At 37.0% G+C, this 18445-nt stretch overlaps 1 protein-coding gene across 2 annotated transcripts in view; it reads left to right on the plus strand.

Moving 5' to 3' along the window:
• The window catches only part of ACTR3 (actin related protein 3), a 72583-nt gene that overhangs the window by 20613 nt on the left and 33525 nt on the right, over nucleotides 1-18445 (plus strand). For both annotated transcript variants that reach the window (XM_024354634.3, NM_001328277.1), the window contains 3 exon segments: nucleotides 2673-2728; nucleotides 6398-6522; nucleotides 16861-16971. In XM_024354634.3, coding sequence (XP_024210402.1) covers nucleotides 2673-2728; nucleotides 6398-6522; nucleotides 16861-16971 — 292 coding nt within the window.

The following is an 18445-nucleotide window of genomic DNA, read 5'->3' on the forward strand; positions in this document are numbered from 1 at the left end:
GAAGTTCCAGAGGCTGGGGCTTGTGACTGGTGTCTGAAGAAGGGGGGCAGTCTTGGGGACTGAGCCTTCAACCTGTGGATTCTGATGTTATCTCCAGGTAGATAGTATTGGAATTGGGTTACAGAACACCCAGCTAGTGTCCACTGCAGAATTGATTGCTTGTTTGTTGTTGGGAGAAACCCTCCACACATTTGGTCCCAGAAGTCTTCTGTGTTGATTGCTGTGGTGGTGGTGTGAAAGCAGAGGAAAAAACAATTTGAGCATTGTTTTTTAGGTATATTATTCTCTTGTCCTTTGTAGGAGTTCTAGAATTGAAAATACTGTTTTGTCCTGTTTTAGGGTATTGTTGGGTATAGCAGCTTGAATTGTGGTGGTGGCAAATAAGAATAAAAGTAGAGAGATTAATATGTGGGATCAGACCAAGGAATAGTTAGGTATTAATAATTCACTATTGGTTAGATAGTAGTAGGCTTTTAGGTAGAGTGTTTTGGTTCAACAGTTTCAGACTGCTTTGTATTAAACAAGTTTTTATTTTGATATAGTAGACTAGTCATTTCCATTTGTCCACTGGTAAGGTATTAAACTATACTGGATGGGAAGGACAGCATCTAATGTAGTAGGAGCAGTGTTAATAGTGGCTTGGTGGCATGAAATGAGTTGGAGTATTGAGAAATTGTCAGCTGTTTTTATGGTTAGGGAGTTTAATGTGGTGTCAGGGCAGCTGGGAGAGGTCAGAGGCCAAATAATAAAGGGACTTTTTTGTATACATTACAAGGAAATTTTTTGTTTTTCGTTTTTTTTTTTTAAACATGAACAGTGGGGAACTGTTGAAGAGGTTAGTCAGTAGACCAATATCACTTTTTTCAACAGTTTATGGTTTCCCCTTATTTTTAATGATTTACTCTTATTTGGCACACTTTTTTTTTTTTTTTTTTTTGAGACGAAGTCTTGCTTTATCACCCAGGCTGGAATACAGTGGCATGATATTGCCTCACTGCAACCTCTGTCTCACGGGTTCAGGCAATTCTCCTGCCTCACTCTCCTGAGTAGCTGGGATTACAGGCGCCCGCCACCACACCCTGCTAATTTTTGTGTTTTAATAGAGATGGGGTTTCACCATGTTGGTCAGGCTGGTCTGGAACTCCTCACCTCAAGTGATCCTCTCTCCTCGGCCTTGGCACGCTCAATTCTTGAACTTAATTTGGAGGCTAAAACATTCCCCAAAGATATTGTTTATTTATTTGTTTATTTTTTGAGACAGAGTCTCACTCTGTCTCCCAGGCTGGAGTGCAGTGGTGTGATCTCGGCTCGCTGCAACCTCCGCCTCCTAAGTTCAAGCGATTCTCTTGCCTCAGCCTCCCAAGTAGCTGGTATTACAGGTGCCCACCACCATGCCTGGCTAATTTTGTATTTTTAGTAGAGTTGGGGGTTTCACCATGTTGGTCAGGCTGGTCTCGAACTCCTGTCCTGGTCCAGTAATCCACCTGCCTCAGCCTCCCAAAGTGCTGGGATTACAGGCATGAGCCACTGCTCCCAGCCTAATTTCTATAGTTTTAGTAGCGAGGGTGTTTCACCGTGTTGGTCAGGCTGGTCTTGAACTCCTGACCTCAGGTGATCCACCCACCTCAGCCTCCCAAAGTGCTAGTATTACAGGTGTGAGCCACCACGTCAGGCCCCCAGTAGATTTTTTTTTTTTCATTTTATCTTAGAAAAAAGATTCTTCAGATATTAGAGTCCAAGAATGTCACAGCAATTACCTGTCTGCTATTTATCAGTGAGTTTGAATATGGAATAATATAAAATGTTACATTCTCTTTAAAGCCTGCTTATAGTTAATAGCTTTTCCCACATAGCTAAAAAATGCCCCACTATCTCCTAAGTAGCCCCCACATACTGCTTGTCAGAGCTCAGCTTTTATAATTTCTAATCCTTATTTATGTTGTTATTTTGTTAGAAGAATGTAGGCCAAATCTACTGTGACAAAACATTAAATCTTATATTTATTTTTGAATAGTAATTAATTTGAATGGTATGAAACAATGTACAATGAAAACAAATCTCCTTCTCATTTCTGTTCATCACGCCCCAGTTCCCTTTTTTGGAGACAACCAAAATTATTCTTGTGTAGTCTTCCAGAGATACGTTGTGCCTATACAAAATATTTCATATGTTTTTACTCCTCCCCATTACTTTTATACAGATATACCATACTTGATACATTGTTCTGTATCTTTGTTCAATAAGTAATATATTTTGGGAATTGTTTCCTATCACTATACTAAGAGCTTCCTCATTCTATTTTTTGTAGCTGCATAATATTCCATAGTATAAACTTAGCATATTTCAATAGTTTCCAGTTTGATTGATATTTAGGTTATTTCCAGTCTTTTGCTGTTAGAAGCAAGATTGTAGCTAATGACCTTGATTGTGTATTATTTCACATATATTCCTGAAGGATCAATTTCTTGAAGTGGAATTTCTTTTCAGAAGCTCTGTGCATTTATAATTTTGATAGAATTGTGAAAGTAGGGGTTAAATGAAGTGAAACTATGGAATTTGGTATATTATTTACCTACGATGGAATCTCACTTCATAACAAATGAAATTCTAAGAAAGAAATGTATAATTGCTAAAATATTAGTGAAATCTTTATAAATTATTTTGTTTTGCAGGTATACAAAACTAGGATATGCTGGAAATACAGAACCACAGTTTATCATCCCTTCCTGTAAGTATTTCTTTTAAGCCACAAATGAGCTGATTTAAAAGATCTCCTTCCCTAATAATTTAAGTAAAAGAAGTAATCAGTTCTGAAATCCTAAAAGAGTTAGTCCTTTTAAAAACATGATTTGCCAGGTTCTAAGTGTGGCCTCATTTTTGTGCGTCTGACTATTCATTTCAGCTTTATGTTTAGCTCCCCATTTGCCATGTCTACTAAATACCTCTTTTTAAAGAAAAAAAGAAATTAGCTGATAATGAAACAGTACCCCAATTTTTAGGGTGATATTGCAGTTAACAGTATGGGGGTATAACTAATTATCAAGTAGTCCATTCCCCATCATATACCTATGAAGACTGTCCTTTGGTTTGTGGATATGACTACTGTTTGTAGGGCCCGTATCTGTTGACGTCCTCACTAAGTGCCCATGTTTCAAAATATGGATGGAAGGACAATATCTCACTATCTCACCTTTAGAGATGTTGACCTCAGCTGTTTTCTAATATCCCATAACCATACTGTTGTATGTCTTTAGAGTATTTTTGTTTTATCCTATTTTTGTTAATCTTGCTTAAGCTTACCATTAACTTTCAGTAGTTTTTAAAAAATATTCTGACATTGGTTTGTTAGTGCTCGTTTGTTAGCACAGGTCTGTTCCTTGATTAACGTACTTTTACACTTTTGACTTGCAAACAGTTCACGTTTTTTGTACATAATATAGTAACACTTCTGATCTATTTGTCTTACAGCCAAATTAAAACTTTTGCATACCAAGTGACAAACCTTTTGAGCCGTTGCTTAGTGGTTCTCACTCCTAGACATTTTAATTTTGAGAGTGTCACTGATTTTTCACAATCTTATTTATGTGACTGAATTTTTTATATTTCATTGTTATTCATTTATGAAAATAAGAAAATGGAAAAATGAATATGTAGAGAGTAATGAAAGCAGTGTATGTTTCAGAATCAATGAAGTTGAGAATAAGATAGGAATTGTTAGGCTTTGCCAAAAACTGGATCTTTAGTATCACTTGAGCACTCATTGGACACAAGAGGTCAACTGTTTTGTCATTTGTGTAGTAAGAACAAAATTAAGTGTGTGGCATTAAAGAAACAACACTGTCTGGCCGGGATCGGTGGCTCACGCCTGTAATCCCAGCACTTTGGGAGGCCGAGGCGGGCAGATCACGAGGTCAGGAGTTCGAGACCAGCCTGACCAACATGATGAAACCCCGTCTCTACTAAAAATACAAAAATTAGCCAGGCATGGTGGTGCACACCTGTAGTCCCAGCTGCTCAGGAGGCTGAGGCAGGAGAATCGCTCGAACCCGGGAGGTGGAGGTTGCAGTGAGCTGAGATGGCGCCACTGCATTCCAGGCCTGGGGGGTGACAGAGCAAGACTCAGTCTCAAAAAAAAAAAAAAAAAAAGAAAGAAAAAGAAAAGAAATACACTTTCAAAATTGCACCTAAAAGGGGAAATGGTTTTAGGGTTTTTATCTACTCCTCACTTTCTAGAAACAAACTTATTTGACTTGTGTGTTTCTCCTATTTTGATATACTTTTCTAGGAATCGATTATGTAAGAACTTAGGCTACTGCCTAAATCTAATAACTTTTTTAAAACCCAGAATGGATTTTAGTTGATATTGATGAAACAGCTCATTCGTGTGTCTAGTGGCCTTTATTATTACCTTTTAAATATTTTATTCATGCATGTTTGTTATCTACTGAACATGAAGAATAGGTTTGCTTTTCTTTGTAGTTTTTCTCACATTTATATGTCAATACGTTGATTGTTTTTTGTCTGTTTTTAAGAATTCGGTGATACATGTTGGCTTTATTGCTGACTAATGTAGAGGTACTTTTTTGGGCTAGTACTTGACTTTAGTCGTATTTCAGTTTAGTGTTAGACCATCGTGTATGTACTTACTGGTTTCTTTAAGCTACCGTACGTAACACAGTACCAAAAATTGGGTGGCTGAAAACAACAGACACTTACAATTCTGGAGTCCAGAAGTACAAAATCAATGCGTCAGCAGGGTCATGCTCTTGCTGGTGTCTTCTGGCTTCTGATGTTTCCTCAGGATCCTTGGCTGATAGGTGCGTCACTCCAGTCACATGGCTGTCTTCTTGCTGTGCGTCTTTACATCATCATCCTTCTGTGTCTGTGTTCAAATTTTCCCTTTCTATGAGGACACTAGTCATATTGGATTAGGGGCCACCTTGATAACTTCGTTTTAACTGTGAAGACCCTATTTCCAAACACAGTTACATTCTGAGGTACTGGCGGTTAGGACTTCATATCTTTTTGGTGGTACACAATTCAACCTGTAACAATGCTGATGACTTTTAATCTTTTGTGTATAATCTTTTGTTATGATTGTATATTTCAGGAGACTACTAAAGTTATTTCTGCCATCTTAGCAAAATTGGTTTTGGTTATGTTCGTAAATGGCTGTGTTAACTTTTTGTCGGAGGCCTATATAATCTTGATTTTTTGAACCATTGGATCTCATCACTATTGAATCCATTTTTTATCTTATCTCTCTGCCAAAATATGAAGTCTCTGCCATGACTAGTTGCAGTATGTTAAAAATTCATTTGCCTGCTGTAAGAAGGTTTTTGATTTTTGAGTGTTTTTTCTCACCTACCCAGTTTTAATGCTGCAGGTACAGTGTTTATAATTAGCAGATAGAGACATTGCCACTGTCTTTTACTAATGAGTATTGATATTTGATCTGGAAAGCCTGTGCAAGTGGTTCAAGGTTTTTTTTATATACATGCATATTTATTTTTAGGAAATTTATAGTGAGCCACCTGGATGTCTATGTACACTGTAAGTAAATTGCTGGAGAGAATTTCTAGCATTTAGAAGGACTAGATGGTGGATTAAAAATTTTTTTCTTCCAGTTATTTTCTGCCCACTTTCTTAAGGATATAGCTGTTACTAAATGAAAGTAACAGTTGAATGCCAGATCAGTTTAAGTGCATTCAGACAATTATTTTGAATGAAGAACTGAACTTGATGGATTCGTACATTTATAACTTAATCTAAAAATACATAACAAGTTTTAGCTTTCAAACTGTATGCTGGATTTCTGCAGTTATTTAAGGATATTGTTGTGGGTTTCACCTAAATGAACTGAGATTTCCTTTTATATATGTAGTTTAACAGATCTGTATTACATTTAAATTACTAGACCACAATAGTAATTACTGTTACTAGACCCAATCACTATTACTAGACCCAGTAGTGATAGGGTAGAGATGTAAAGAAAGTTTAAAAAATTATTCTTGAAGTTTTTTTCTCATTCGTGTTTTTCAGTTTTTTTCTTTCCAGTTGTTCATCAAGCATATGTGGATTTGGTGGGATTACAGTTTTACTGAGAATCAAAGGAGGATTTATATAATTTAAAAAATATATATTTGAAACTTTCCCACAAATGTTGTTTTTCTGGCTTTTTGCATTTGAGGTCTTGTCTCCGAGTGGAAGTTGAGGTTTCGTTGTGTGAAATGAATTTTGTCACTGGTTTCTTATGACTTTTGTGAATTAGTTTGACAATTTAAATAGGCTAGGTCATGTTTTACTTTGTAGCACTTTGTAATGGGAGAAGTGTAAGGTAAAAGTCTCTCTCATTTGAAGAAAATGAATTCTTTGACATGTCTAACTTATTTTAAAGGTATTGCTATTAAGGAGTCAGCAAAAGTGGGTGATCAAGCTCAAAGGAGGGTGATGAAGGGTGTTGATGACCTAGACTTCTTCATTGGTGATGAAGCAATAGAAAAACCTACATATGCAACAAAGGTATGTTTTTATGACTTGTATAAATAACATTTTCAAAAAATAGTTTGTTCAATGCTTGTGCCCTCTGGAATTCACTCTATAATAGACTTTATTAATATCCTCAAACCTCTTCTCAGTAGAAATTTCTTTTTCCCTGTGGCATCCTTCCCTGTTGCTTTAACTTTTTTTTTTCTTTTTTTTAATAACCCCTAAGAGGAAAATTTTAGCCCTTTCAAATGAGCAGTATTTATTTTTCCACACCCACTGGATCTCAGGGCCCTCAATAAAATTAGCTTTACTTCCACATTGCTACTTCTGCAAACGTTTTTTCCCCATCTTTATTCAAACTGACACCATTTTTCTCTTTTTTGAAGTTTATGCCATCTGTAAGTGCTGTTCTCTTTCTCCCTCTTTTTCTTTTTCCCTTTTTCTTTTCTACCCTTTTCCCTCCCTCCTTTAATTGAGGTGTAAGTATGTAAGTGTTAATTATACAGTTCGAAGAATTTTTATGACTGTAATCATAACAGGTAAAGAAACAGAACAAATCTGGTAACCCTGAAGCTTTCCTTGTGCTTGTTCACACAGCCACTACTCCATTCCCACCAAAAAATAAATGCTATTCTGACCTTTATCATCTTATTTTTTGACATTGACTTTGTCTGATTTGCAAATATCCTCCTTTGTACTTCTTCCCTTCTCATAATTTATTCATTAATGAACAACTACCATGTGTAAAATACTTTGCCATGTATCGTGAGTAAAATGGTGTATAAAAAAATTTCCCCGACTGCAAGGCTATTATAATGTGGTGGAAAGGAAGACATTGAAGAAATAATTACAAGTGTGTTGGGGGTTAGAAGAAGGGAAACACACACACAGTGCTCTGTGCATGTATCACAGGAGTAGCTAACCTAGTGTGGGGAATCAGGAATGTCCTCGAGGAGTAAATCTTTAAGCTGAGGCTTGAAGAATAAAATAGGAGTTAGCTGCTGAGGTGGGCAGGCTGAGTTGTTTTAGGTAGAGAAACCAATATATGAAAAGGCTTTACAGTATGAGACGGACTAGAAGTGCATGACCAATATGCCTGAAGCATGGAGAACGAGGTGGAAAGAAGTGAGGAGGCTGTATAGGTAGGCAGGAAAGAGCACTGAAGATGTTGTTAGACCATGTTAAAGAATTTGAACCCTGTCCTATAGGCAACATTAATGAGTATACCTAGAGGAATAATTTTTGCGCTTAAAGTGCAAATATTGGAATCTGCCTGTTTGAACTTGAATCCTGTCTATGCTCATTTCTAACTTTGTGATATCATTCAGTGACTTAACCTTTCTGAATTTTGATTTCTTCGTCTGTAAAATGGAGATATTATTAGTACTTGAAGATTTTTTTCTTTTCTTTCTTTTTTTTTTTTTTTTTAAGACAGAGCCTCACTTTGTTACCCAGGATAGAGTTCAGTGGCATGAACATGACTCACTGCAGCCTTGATATCCCAGGCTCAAGTGATCCTCCTACCTCAGCCTCCCAAGTAGCTTGGAATACAGATGCATGCCACTATGCCCAGCTAATTTTTTGTATTTTTGGTAGAGACGGAGTTTCATCATGTTTCCCAGGCTGGTCTTGAACTCCTGGGCTCAAGCAATTTGTCCCCTTGGCCTGCCAAAGTGCTGGGGTTATAGATGTGAGTTACCACGCCTGGGCCAGGATTGTTATAAGGCTTAAGGAGATATGTATAAAGAAATTGTTATACTCTAGTGCTTTGAACATAATGGTTACTCAATATATGTTGGCTTATTTTACTTAGAAAAGATTACTCAGGCCACATAGACAATGAAGAGAAATTATTTGGGTAAGGTAAGCATGATTCTGGGAAAACCAGATAATTGACTATTGCTATAGTCTAAGCAAGAGATATTAGTGACGCCAGTGGGGATAGAAATGGAAATTGTGTATGTGCAATCACACACACAGACATTTAACTTTTATTGTGGAAAACTTCACATGTCAAAGAACAGAAAATAATATAATGAACCCCCATGTGCCTATCATACAACTTTGGTGGTTATAATCTATGGACAATCTCATTTTGTCTATAATCTTTCCACCCTCAACCTCCAATTATTTTAAAGTAAATTGTACATACTGTTTCACTTAACAAATACTTAACTCTTAAATATGAAGGCTTTTAAAAAAGGTAAATATGACACCTTAATTTAGTATGCAGTTTCTTTATCTGATATCTAGTCATTGCTTACATTTCTTTGATTATTTACTATATTGGTTATTCTGTTTGAATCAACATTAAAATGTGGTCTACTCATTGGATTTACTTGATAAATCTCTTAAGTCTCTTTTTATCTATAGGTTATTTTCCCTGTGTGTTATGTTTCTTTTCTTTTTTGTTCTTGCCATTTATTTATGGAAAAAAACTTGAGATGTCTTGTAAAATTTCCTATATTCTAGGGATTCTGATTATTACATACTCATTGGGTCATTTAACATGGTACCCTACTTCCTATATTTACTTTTTTTTGTTGTAAATGGTAGTTAAATATAAGTCTGATTAGATTTATGGGAGGTTTTTGTTTGTTTGTTTTGACAAGGAAAAAGTGGATAATTAAAGAGTAACAGGGCGTGATGAATGGGATATTGGTGATAAGCTAGATGTATCAATTGAGGGTAATTCCCAGCTCCGAGATAGTCTTATTTATCCCTTATCTGCTGAAATTGAGAATGTTAAAGGAAAAACATCTAAAAATTATTTTATTTTATTTTTTAAGACAAGGTCTCAACTTTGTCACCTAGGTTGCAGTGCAGTGGCACAATCACAGCTCACTGCAGCCTCAAACTTCTGGACTCGAGATTTTCACACTTCAGTCTCCTGAGTAGCTGGAACCACAGGCGTGTGCCACCATGCTTCGCTAATTTATTTTTATTTTTATTTTTATTTTTGAGATGGAGTCTTGCTCTGTCTCCCAGGCTGGAGTGCAGTGGCGTGATCTCACCTCACTGCATCCTCCACCTCCTGGGTTCAAGCGATTCTCCTGCTTCAGCCTCCTGAGTAGCTGGGATTACAGGCATGTGCCGCCACGCCCGACTAATTTTTGTGTTTTTAGTAGAGATGGGGTTTCACCATTTGGCCAGGCTGGCCTTGAACTCCTGACTTCAGGTGATCTGCCCACCTTGGCCTCCCAAAGTGCTGGGATTACAGGTGTGAGCCACTGCGTCTGGCCTTTTATTTTATTTTTTATAGAGACAAGGTCTCCTTCTGTTGCCCATGCTCGTCTCAAACTCCTGGGCTCAAGTGACCCTCCCACGTTGGCCTCTCTCAAAGTGTGGGATTACAGGCATGAGCCACTGTGCCAGGCTTTTAAAAAAATTTTACTTGACATATAATAATTGTACATATTTATGGAGTATGTAGTGATATTTTGATATGTACAGTGTGTGGTGATCAAGTCAATGTAAGTAGCATATTCACCTCAAACACTTATTTTTTTGTGTTGAGAATATTCAGAATTCTCTGTTCTAACTATCTGAAAATATATAATAATTAACTGTAGTCATCATATAGTGCTATAGAACACTAGAACTTATTCTTGCTATCCAGCTGTAATTTTGTATCCTTTATTCAAGCTCTCCCTATTCCCTTCTTTCCCCTACCCTTTCCCGCCTCTAGTAACCACTTTTCTACTCTCTACTTACATGAAGTCAATTTTTTTAGCTTTTGCACATGAATGAGAACATGCAATTTTTTATCTTTTAGTCCCTGGCTTATTTCACTTAATGTCCTTTGGGTTCATCTGTGTTGCCAGGAATGACAGGATTTCACTCTTTTTTTATGGTTGAATAGTATTGTGCATATATACTACACATATCCGTATGGACACTTAGGTTAATTTCATATTTTGGCTGTTGTGAAGAGTACTGCAATAAACATGAGGGTGCAGGTATCTTTGATATAGTAATTTATTTTCCTTTGGGTATATACCCAATAGTAGGATGGCTGGATCATATGGTAGTTCTATTTGTGGTTTTTTGAGGAGCCTCTGTACTATGCTTTATAGTGGCTTTACCTATTAACATTCCCTCCACAGTATATATGAGTTCCCTTTTCTGCACATCCTTGCCAGCATTTGTGATTTTTTGTCTTTTGGGTAATAGCCATTCTAACTATGATGAGACGATATTTCTTTCTGGTTTTGATTTGCATTTTCCTGATGATTAGTCATGTTGGACGTTTTTTTCATGTATTTGTTGGCCGTTGATGTGACTTCTTTTGAGAAATGTCCATTTAGATTATTTGCCCTTTTAAAAAAATCAGTGTTTTTTTTTTTTTTCTTGCTGTTGAATTGAATTCCTTATATATTCTGGATGTTAATCCTCTGTCAGATGTACAGTTTGCGGGCATTTTGACCCATTCCATAACTTGTATTTTCCCTCTGTTGATGGTTTTCCTCACAGAAGCATTTTAATTTAATATAATCCCATTTGTCTATTTTTGCTTTTGTTGCCTGTGCTTCTGAGGTCTTATTTGTAAAATCTTTTCCCGTACCAATGTTGTGAGAGGTTTCCCCTAAGTTTTCTTCTAGTACTTTTATAGTTTTGGGTCTTAGATTTAAATCTTTAATTCATTTTGAGTTGATTTTTGTATAAGGTGAGAGCTAGAGGTCTTGTTTCATAAGGAGAAACAGTTTTGACTGGGTAGTGTAGAGAGGAGAAAATAAGTTTAATTTTGAACACATTGTGTTTGAGGTACTTGTGAGACATCTGAGATTTTGTTAGAGTCAAATATGTGGATTTTGGAGGTAAGAAACAAGGCAGAGCTGGAGACAGAGATTCAGAAGGTGTCAATTACCTTAGAGGGGTTGACATTACCTAGGGGAACATATCACAGGGGAAGAGAACTAAGACAGAGCAGTGTGCCAGTTAGGTTTGAGTAGAGGAGGAAAAGTCTGCGAAAGAGACTGAGAATGCATGGGTTGATATGTAGAGGTAAGCACTGTAGAATGGTGCTGAGATGAGCTAGAGCCCATAGATAATTTGCTGTCTTTCGCTACAAGGTGGTGATTTGTAACCTGAATGAGAATAGTTTTAGAAGAGTAGTTGGGCTAGATGAAAGTAGGCTTTTGAGTGATAGGCCAGGAAAAAAGTAACAGTAAGAGTACTGTTCATTGAGTTTCAATTGTGATTGGGAGGGAGAGAGAGATGAAGAGACACATTTCAACGTTAAGATGGAAGACATGTCTGAATGCTAATATGAAAGAACTATTAGAGATTAAAGTAACAGGAAAGATAAGGTATAATCAAGGTCTCTGAAAAAGCTGGAGGGATGAGATCCAGAACACAGATGACTGAATTGACATGAGGAATATCTTACATTATAATGGAAGTAAATGAGAAAAAAGGCTAAGTATGGAATCCATTTTACAGATTTGGAATCCATTTTACAGATTTGAATTCCTGACTGTTGGCTTCTGCTGCTTCTGCGAAATATGTAGTGGCATCATCTGCTGGTCATGGATGTGGGGAGAAGGTGGAATCTTAGTGGTAGGGGCGGCGTTGAAAATCATCATTGTGAAGAGTAAAGATGAACAGAGTAGAAGAGCAAAGGCTTGCCAGGCAAGGTTAGGTCCATTTGAGAATAATGATTATGAATTCTTAGTTTTAGCACCCTAGTACAAATGTTTCTGCAGTATAATCAGCATTCTGGATATAGGCAAGTTTATGTTAGGGATATATGCTGGGTTGGATTTTGGTAGACAGGATGAAAAAAGCATATGTGAAATAAAGGTGATGGGTCAAAATCTAGACTGTGTATATTGATGGCTAGGGAATAATTAAAGCAACCAGTGGACCAAAAGTCTTAATTGGTGTTCAGAAGAGATCTCTTGAGGTGGTTGAGTATGCTAGAATAATAAGAGGTTGTGATCAGAGAAGGGTATACCTGCATTTCAGCGATTGAGAGGTGATAGTGATGATGATATAAGATCTACACTGTGGCCAAAATGGAAAAGAGATACCATTGAAAGTGATGAAGTCAGTCAGTCGAGAGGCCAGAGTTCCTTTCCACTGATTCGGTCCACTCATTTTAAACGCATTTTTAAGTCTTCTAAGTGCTACTAACAAACCAGAACAAAACTTCTCTCAATCTTTATTCCTACCTTCTGTGCTCAGCAATTTAGCTATTTTTCTCTTTCCTTTTAAAACGACACTTCTTAGTGAGTCTCAAGATATTTGATATGCTCTTTGTTAAATCCAATTATATGTAACAGTTTTCATCCTTCTTGATTTGTCTTTCTCTTGCAGGATTACTCTAATGGTTATCTTCCTAACATGGAATATTTGTTTGTTTGTTTGTTTGTTTGTTTTTTGAGACGGAGCCTGGCTCTGTCACCCAGGCTAGAGTGCACTGGCGCGATCTCAGCTCACTGCAGCCTCGACTTCCGGGTTCACGCCATTCTCCTGCCTCAGCCTCCCAAGTAGTTGGGACTATAGGCGCCCACCACTGTGCCCGGCTAATTTTTTATATTTTTACTAGAGATGGGGTTTCACCGTGTTAGCCAGGATGGTCTCAATCTCCTGACCTCGTGATCTGCCCGCCTCGGCCTCCCAAAGTGCTGGGATTACAGGCGTGAGCCACTGCGCCCGGCCTGTTTTGTTTGTTTTTATTTGTTGTTTCTATTGTCACTGATTTCTCCTTTACCCACTACTCAAACGTTGGTTTCTCCAGGCACTGCTTTCAGTTCTCTTTTTTTTTTTTTCTCTTCTCATAAAATGGGGTGACTCAATCTTTTATTCTTTCATTAAAGACTTTCTCTAGGTGATCTCCTCCATTCCTTTGTCTGCAACCACAGACCAGATCTCTACTTTCAGTTCCTTGGCTACATCTTCACCTACCTATTTCCTGGCTCTTGAGTTTTAGTATATCTAAAACAAAACGTGTTATATATACTCCACTCTTGTTTATTCCAAGATCAGACAAAACACAATTTTTATGTTTTGATTAATGGATCTGGTCCATCCTAACTTCAAAGCTGGAAACCTGTTGGCATCTTCTGACTTTTTTCTCTTTTTTTTTTTTTTTTTGAGACAGGTGTCTTGCCCTGTTGCCCATGTTGGAATGCAGTGGTGAGATCTTGGCTCACTGCAAGACCCTCCACAATCACTTTGACCCTCTGGGCTCAAGTGATTCTTCCACCTCAGCCTCCTGAGTAGCGGGGACTACAGGTGTGTGCCACCACACCTGGCTAATTAAAAAAATTTTTTTTTTGTAGAGACAGGGTCTCACTACGTTGCCTAGGCTGGTCTCAAACTCCTGGGCTCAAGCCATCCTCTCACCTTGGCCTCCCAAAGTGCTGGGATTATAGGTATGAGCCACCATGCCCAGCCCTTTCTTATTCTTATTGACTGAGAAATCTTCAGTGTGGCCCCTTGTCGTCCATACCACTATTGGTACTCTTGTTCTCACTTGGTTCTGTTAAGCTTCATTTGAGCTTTCCCAATGCTGCTATAATAGTCTTCCTAAAAATTAAAGCTGTTCTTATTCCCCTGCTTAAAAATTTCTCTGCTGTTTTATTTCTTATAGAATAAAACCTAAATAAAAGGAAAATTTTTGAGAATCTAGTCCCTTTGATCTAGAACTGGTATATCTCTCTACGCACCTTACTTCAAATCTTTTGGCACATAAATTTCTCATTGATAACTTCAGTTTTGTTTTTGTATACCATGCAGTGTTTGTCTTTCTATACATCTTTTTCTGTTCTCCACAAGTTCCTCCATACCTCTCATTCCCCTGCCAAAAAAAAAGCCAGAAAGCAGAACTGAGTTAAGACCCGGCTTAGATATGACCTCCTCAGCGAAACCTTTTCTCTCACAAAACAAGGTGGTCATCTTATTCAAGGAACTATTTATTTATTTATTTATTTATTTATTTGACAGAGTGTTACTCTGTTGCCCAGGCTGGAGTGGAGTGATGTGATCTTGGCCTGCTGAAACCTCTGACTCCTGGGTTCAAGAGATTCTCCTGCCTCAGCCTCCCCAATAGCTGGGATTATAGGTGCCTGCCACCATGCCTGACTGATTTTTGTATTTTCAGTGGAGATGGGGCTTCACCTTATTGGCCAGGCTGGTCTTGAACTCCTGACCTCAAATGATCCACCCACCTCAACCTCCCAAAGTGCTGGGATTACAGGCGTGAGCCATCGTGCGACTTTTTTTTTTTTTTTGGAGACAGAGTCTTACTCTGTCGCCCAGGCTGGAGTGCAATGGAGTGATCTTGGCTCACTGCAACCTCCGCCTCCTGGGTTCAAGTGATTCTCTTGTCTCAGCCTCCCGAGTAGCTGGGATTATAGGCATGCACCACCACGCCTGGCTAATTTTTGTATTTTTAGTGGAGATGGGGTTTCACCATGTTGGCCAGGCTGGTCTCAAACTCCTGACCTCAGGTGATCTGCCTGCCTTGGCCTCCCAAAGTGCTGGGATTACAGGCATGAGCCACCACGCCCAGTCGGAACTTTATTTTTTTTAAAAACCTGTAGTGTAATATTTGTTCGTATATATTTCTTTTACTAGACTGAGTTTTTTGTATGCTGGATGTCTGCATCCTTACCATTTGTGCCAGTGGCTTACAGTAGGTACACAGTAATAATTGATGAATAAATAATACTTAAAACATTTGAATTTGTAAACTTCTAATAATGTTAAAAATTGAATGATAAAGTAAACTGCAATTTTTTCCTTCCTTAAAGCAAACTGGGGAGTAGAAGTCCTTTTATAAGTATAATGCCTTAAAAAGTAGTGTGGAAACTAGAGTAAGAAGTAGATGTTAGGGATTGATACTGCAAGGTATTTATTTCTTTGTTCATTAATTTGTTTAACTTTAGGTATTGAATGTGTATTATGTTCATGGAATTATATTCTGTTGCAGAGGTTCACAAACTTTCTCAGTGCCGTTAGTGTCTCAGTAACATTTTTCACTGTGCCACCTAGATCAAAAGAAATGTCTGATTGTTCTGTTTATTAAATACCTAGGTCCAGGCAACTTAGTAGCCGCTTGAAAAAAAATAAGACACTTAAATTGGAGAGATTATTTCACTGCTGAGTAATCACATTTCTGTTAGGATGCTTAGGCATTGCTCAGCTTCTCAAACCTGGAATCAGATGGGACATTGCCACCCTGATTTCTTGTTTTATATCGATGTTATTTTATGTGATAACTTGGTTTTTATGCCAGCAACTGCTGACAAACCAACTTCTCTAAGAAATAATGTCATTGAAAGGAATATATAATAGTTTGATTTATTGTTGAAACTGAATTACTGTGACTTGTAGATCATGCAGTGTCCAACTGATGTTGAGTAACACTATATTTCCCTGGAAAATTTAAAATAACTTTGCGGCGCCCTTGTGAATTTATGGTAGTACACTGGGGTGCTGTCTCAGTTCATTTTCTGTTGCTATAATGAATACTTGAGACTGAGTAATTTATAAAGAAAAGAGGTTTATTTTGGCTCGTGGTTCTGGAGGTGAGGAAGTCCAAGATGAGTTGGCCACATCTGATCGACCTCTGGTAAGGACCTCATGCTGCTTCATAACATGTTGGGGAATGGAAGAGGAAAGGGACAAAATACAAGGGACAACCTCACTTTGTAACAGCCTGCCTTCAACTCTCTGGAGAATTAACTCAGTCCTGCTGAGAACTGCATTAATTCCTCTAATGACCTGATGACCTCTTAAAGGCCCTACCACCTCTCGATACTACAACACTGGGAATTAAATTTTAACATGAGTTTTGGTGGGAACACACCACATCCAAATCATAGTAGGTATCTTAGCACACAGTTTTGGAAGCATGACTCTTAAACATTTATAAAACTTTTCTTATAACATTTTATGTGCTTGATTCTTACAATTATTCTAGGTATGTACTTACCAGGTGCACTTTTTATATTCGGCATACAACAAATACTTGTTAATGACCTAATGCATTAAAAATTAAGGAAATTGTGATAAAGTATAGTTTTTTAGGCTTAATTTTTGTAGGCTAACTTATCCTTTTATTACAAAACTTTTAAAATCTAGAAAGACTAGTACAATGGTCTTCCATGTAGATTTAACAGTTTTTAACATTTTGACATATTCACTTTGTTTTTATTGAACCATCCATCTGACAATGCGTTGTTGAACTAATTTATCTTTAAATCCTTAAGTACACATCTTTTAAGGATGTTCTATAGTATCACACCTATGAATATATCCTCATCTAATATCCACTAATGATCTGATATTTCCTTTTTTGTATTTTTATTTGTTTTTTGTATTAATAAGATTTAATTTGTATTTCCCTTTTTGTTTTAATAGTGGCCAATCCGCCATGGTATAGTTGAAGATTGGGACTTAATGGAAAGGTTTATGGAGCAAGTGATCTTTAAATATTTAAGGGCAGAACCTGAAGACCATTATTTTCTTTTGGTAAGTTACAAGTTATAATTTCACTGAGGAAATTTTTGAATACACTTAATGAGAACATTTTCATCACACTTCTTTGGTATACTTTCGTTATTAAATTGTCATATGTCTAAATGACTTTGTAATAAAGCTGTATCATCTTTAAGACCATCTAGTTATGGCTACAGGAGAATAGTAGTATGTCAAAGCACCACATTTTAAACACTTAAGAAGTGCTTTTGGTAGTTAATGTCTAATCTTTATGATAGGAACAGTAAGTAATGTTCAGAAAAATGTTGGAAACCTGTGGCACTTACTTTTTTGCTTAAAAAACAATAGTCTGATTATTATATCATTGGTATTTCTTCATAACAAAAGTACAATATAATCTAACTTTTTATTAAACATTTTTATTAAAGCAATGCATGTTCATAACTTAAAAAATCAAATGACTTTATAAGATTTAAAACAACAAAATAACACTTTCCTTTCTTACCTCTCCCAACCTTTGGTTCATATTCCCCGGAGGCAAACATTTTCAATTTTAACAAAGTTTGCCCTGCTAGTAATCTTTTAACATGTTTCTTTTATTTAACATTTTTTTTTATTTTTTATGTCTTTAAGAATATTATACATTATTTACCAACTTCCTAATAGGAAAAATGAGAATTTCCCTTTTTACCTTTTCTCTCCCTCAACACAAAATACCTATCCTTTCCCACTCCTCGCATTGTAGTTATATCACAATTTTTGGTTAAATCAATATTCTGTGTCTTTCGGTGATTGTGATGGACTGTAAAGTTGAAAGAACCATACTATGGACACTCATACACCCACAATCTGGATTCGATGATTAACCTTAACATTTGGCTATAATTGCTTCATGACGTCTATCCATCTTTCACTTCATTTTAGTTTTTAAATCACTTCAAAGTGAGTTGCAAATGGGAGTCATTTGACCCCTAAATACTTCAGCACGTATTTCATCAACTAGAGCTATCATTTGTGTATGGTTATTCTTTTCATATAAAATTTACATATCATAAAATCACCGGTCTGCACCATTCAGTGGATTTTGGCCAGGGTTTGGCAAACTTTCTAAAGGAGCAGATAGCAAATATTTTTGGCTTTGCAGGGGTTATAGTCCCTGAGGAAACTTAATGAGAACTTTTTATACGATGGTCCCTGTCACAGCTACTCAGCCGTGCTGTTGTAGCATGTTAGCAGCCATAGACAATACTTAAATTCATAGGTATGTCTGTGTTCCAATAAATTTTTTTTTTTTACCAAAACAGGTGGTGGGCTGTATTTGACCTGCAGGATGCATGATGTGATTTGTCCAATCTTTGTCAGTTACATACATCTGTGTAACCTAAACTCTTACCAAGATATAGAGAAATTACTATCAGCGTGGAAAGTTTTCTCATGCCCTTTTGTAATTAATCTCTGCCCCCGTGCCCTAGTGACAACCACTGTTTCTTTTTCATCTGAGATTAGC

Source organism: Pan troglodytes, chromosome 13, assembly GCF_028858775.2.
Source record: "Pan troglodytes isolate AG18354 chromosome 13, NHGRI_mPanTro3-v2.0_pri, whole genome shotgun sequence".
In the NCBI taxonomy this organism is placed as follows: domain Eukaryota; kingdom Metazoa; phylum Chordata; class Mammalia; order Primates; family Hominidae; genus Pan; species Pan troglodytes.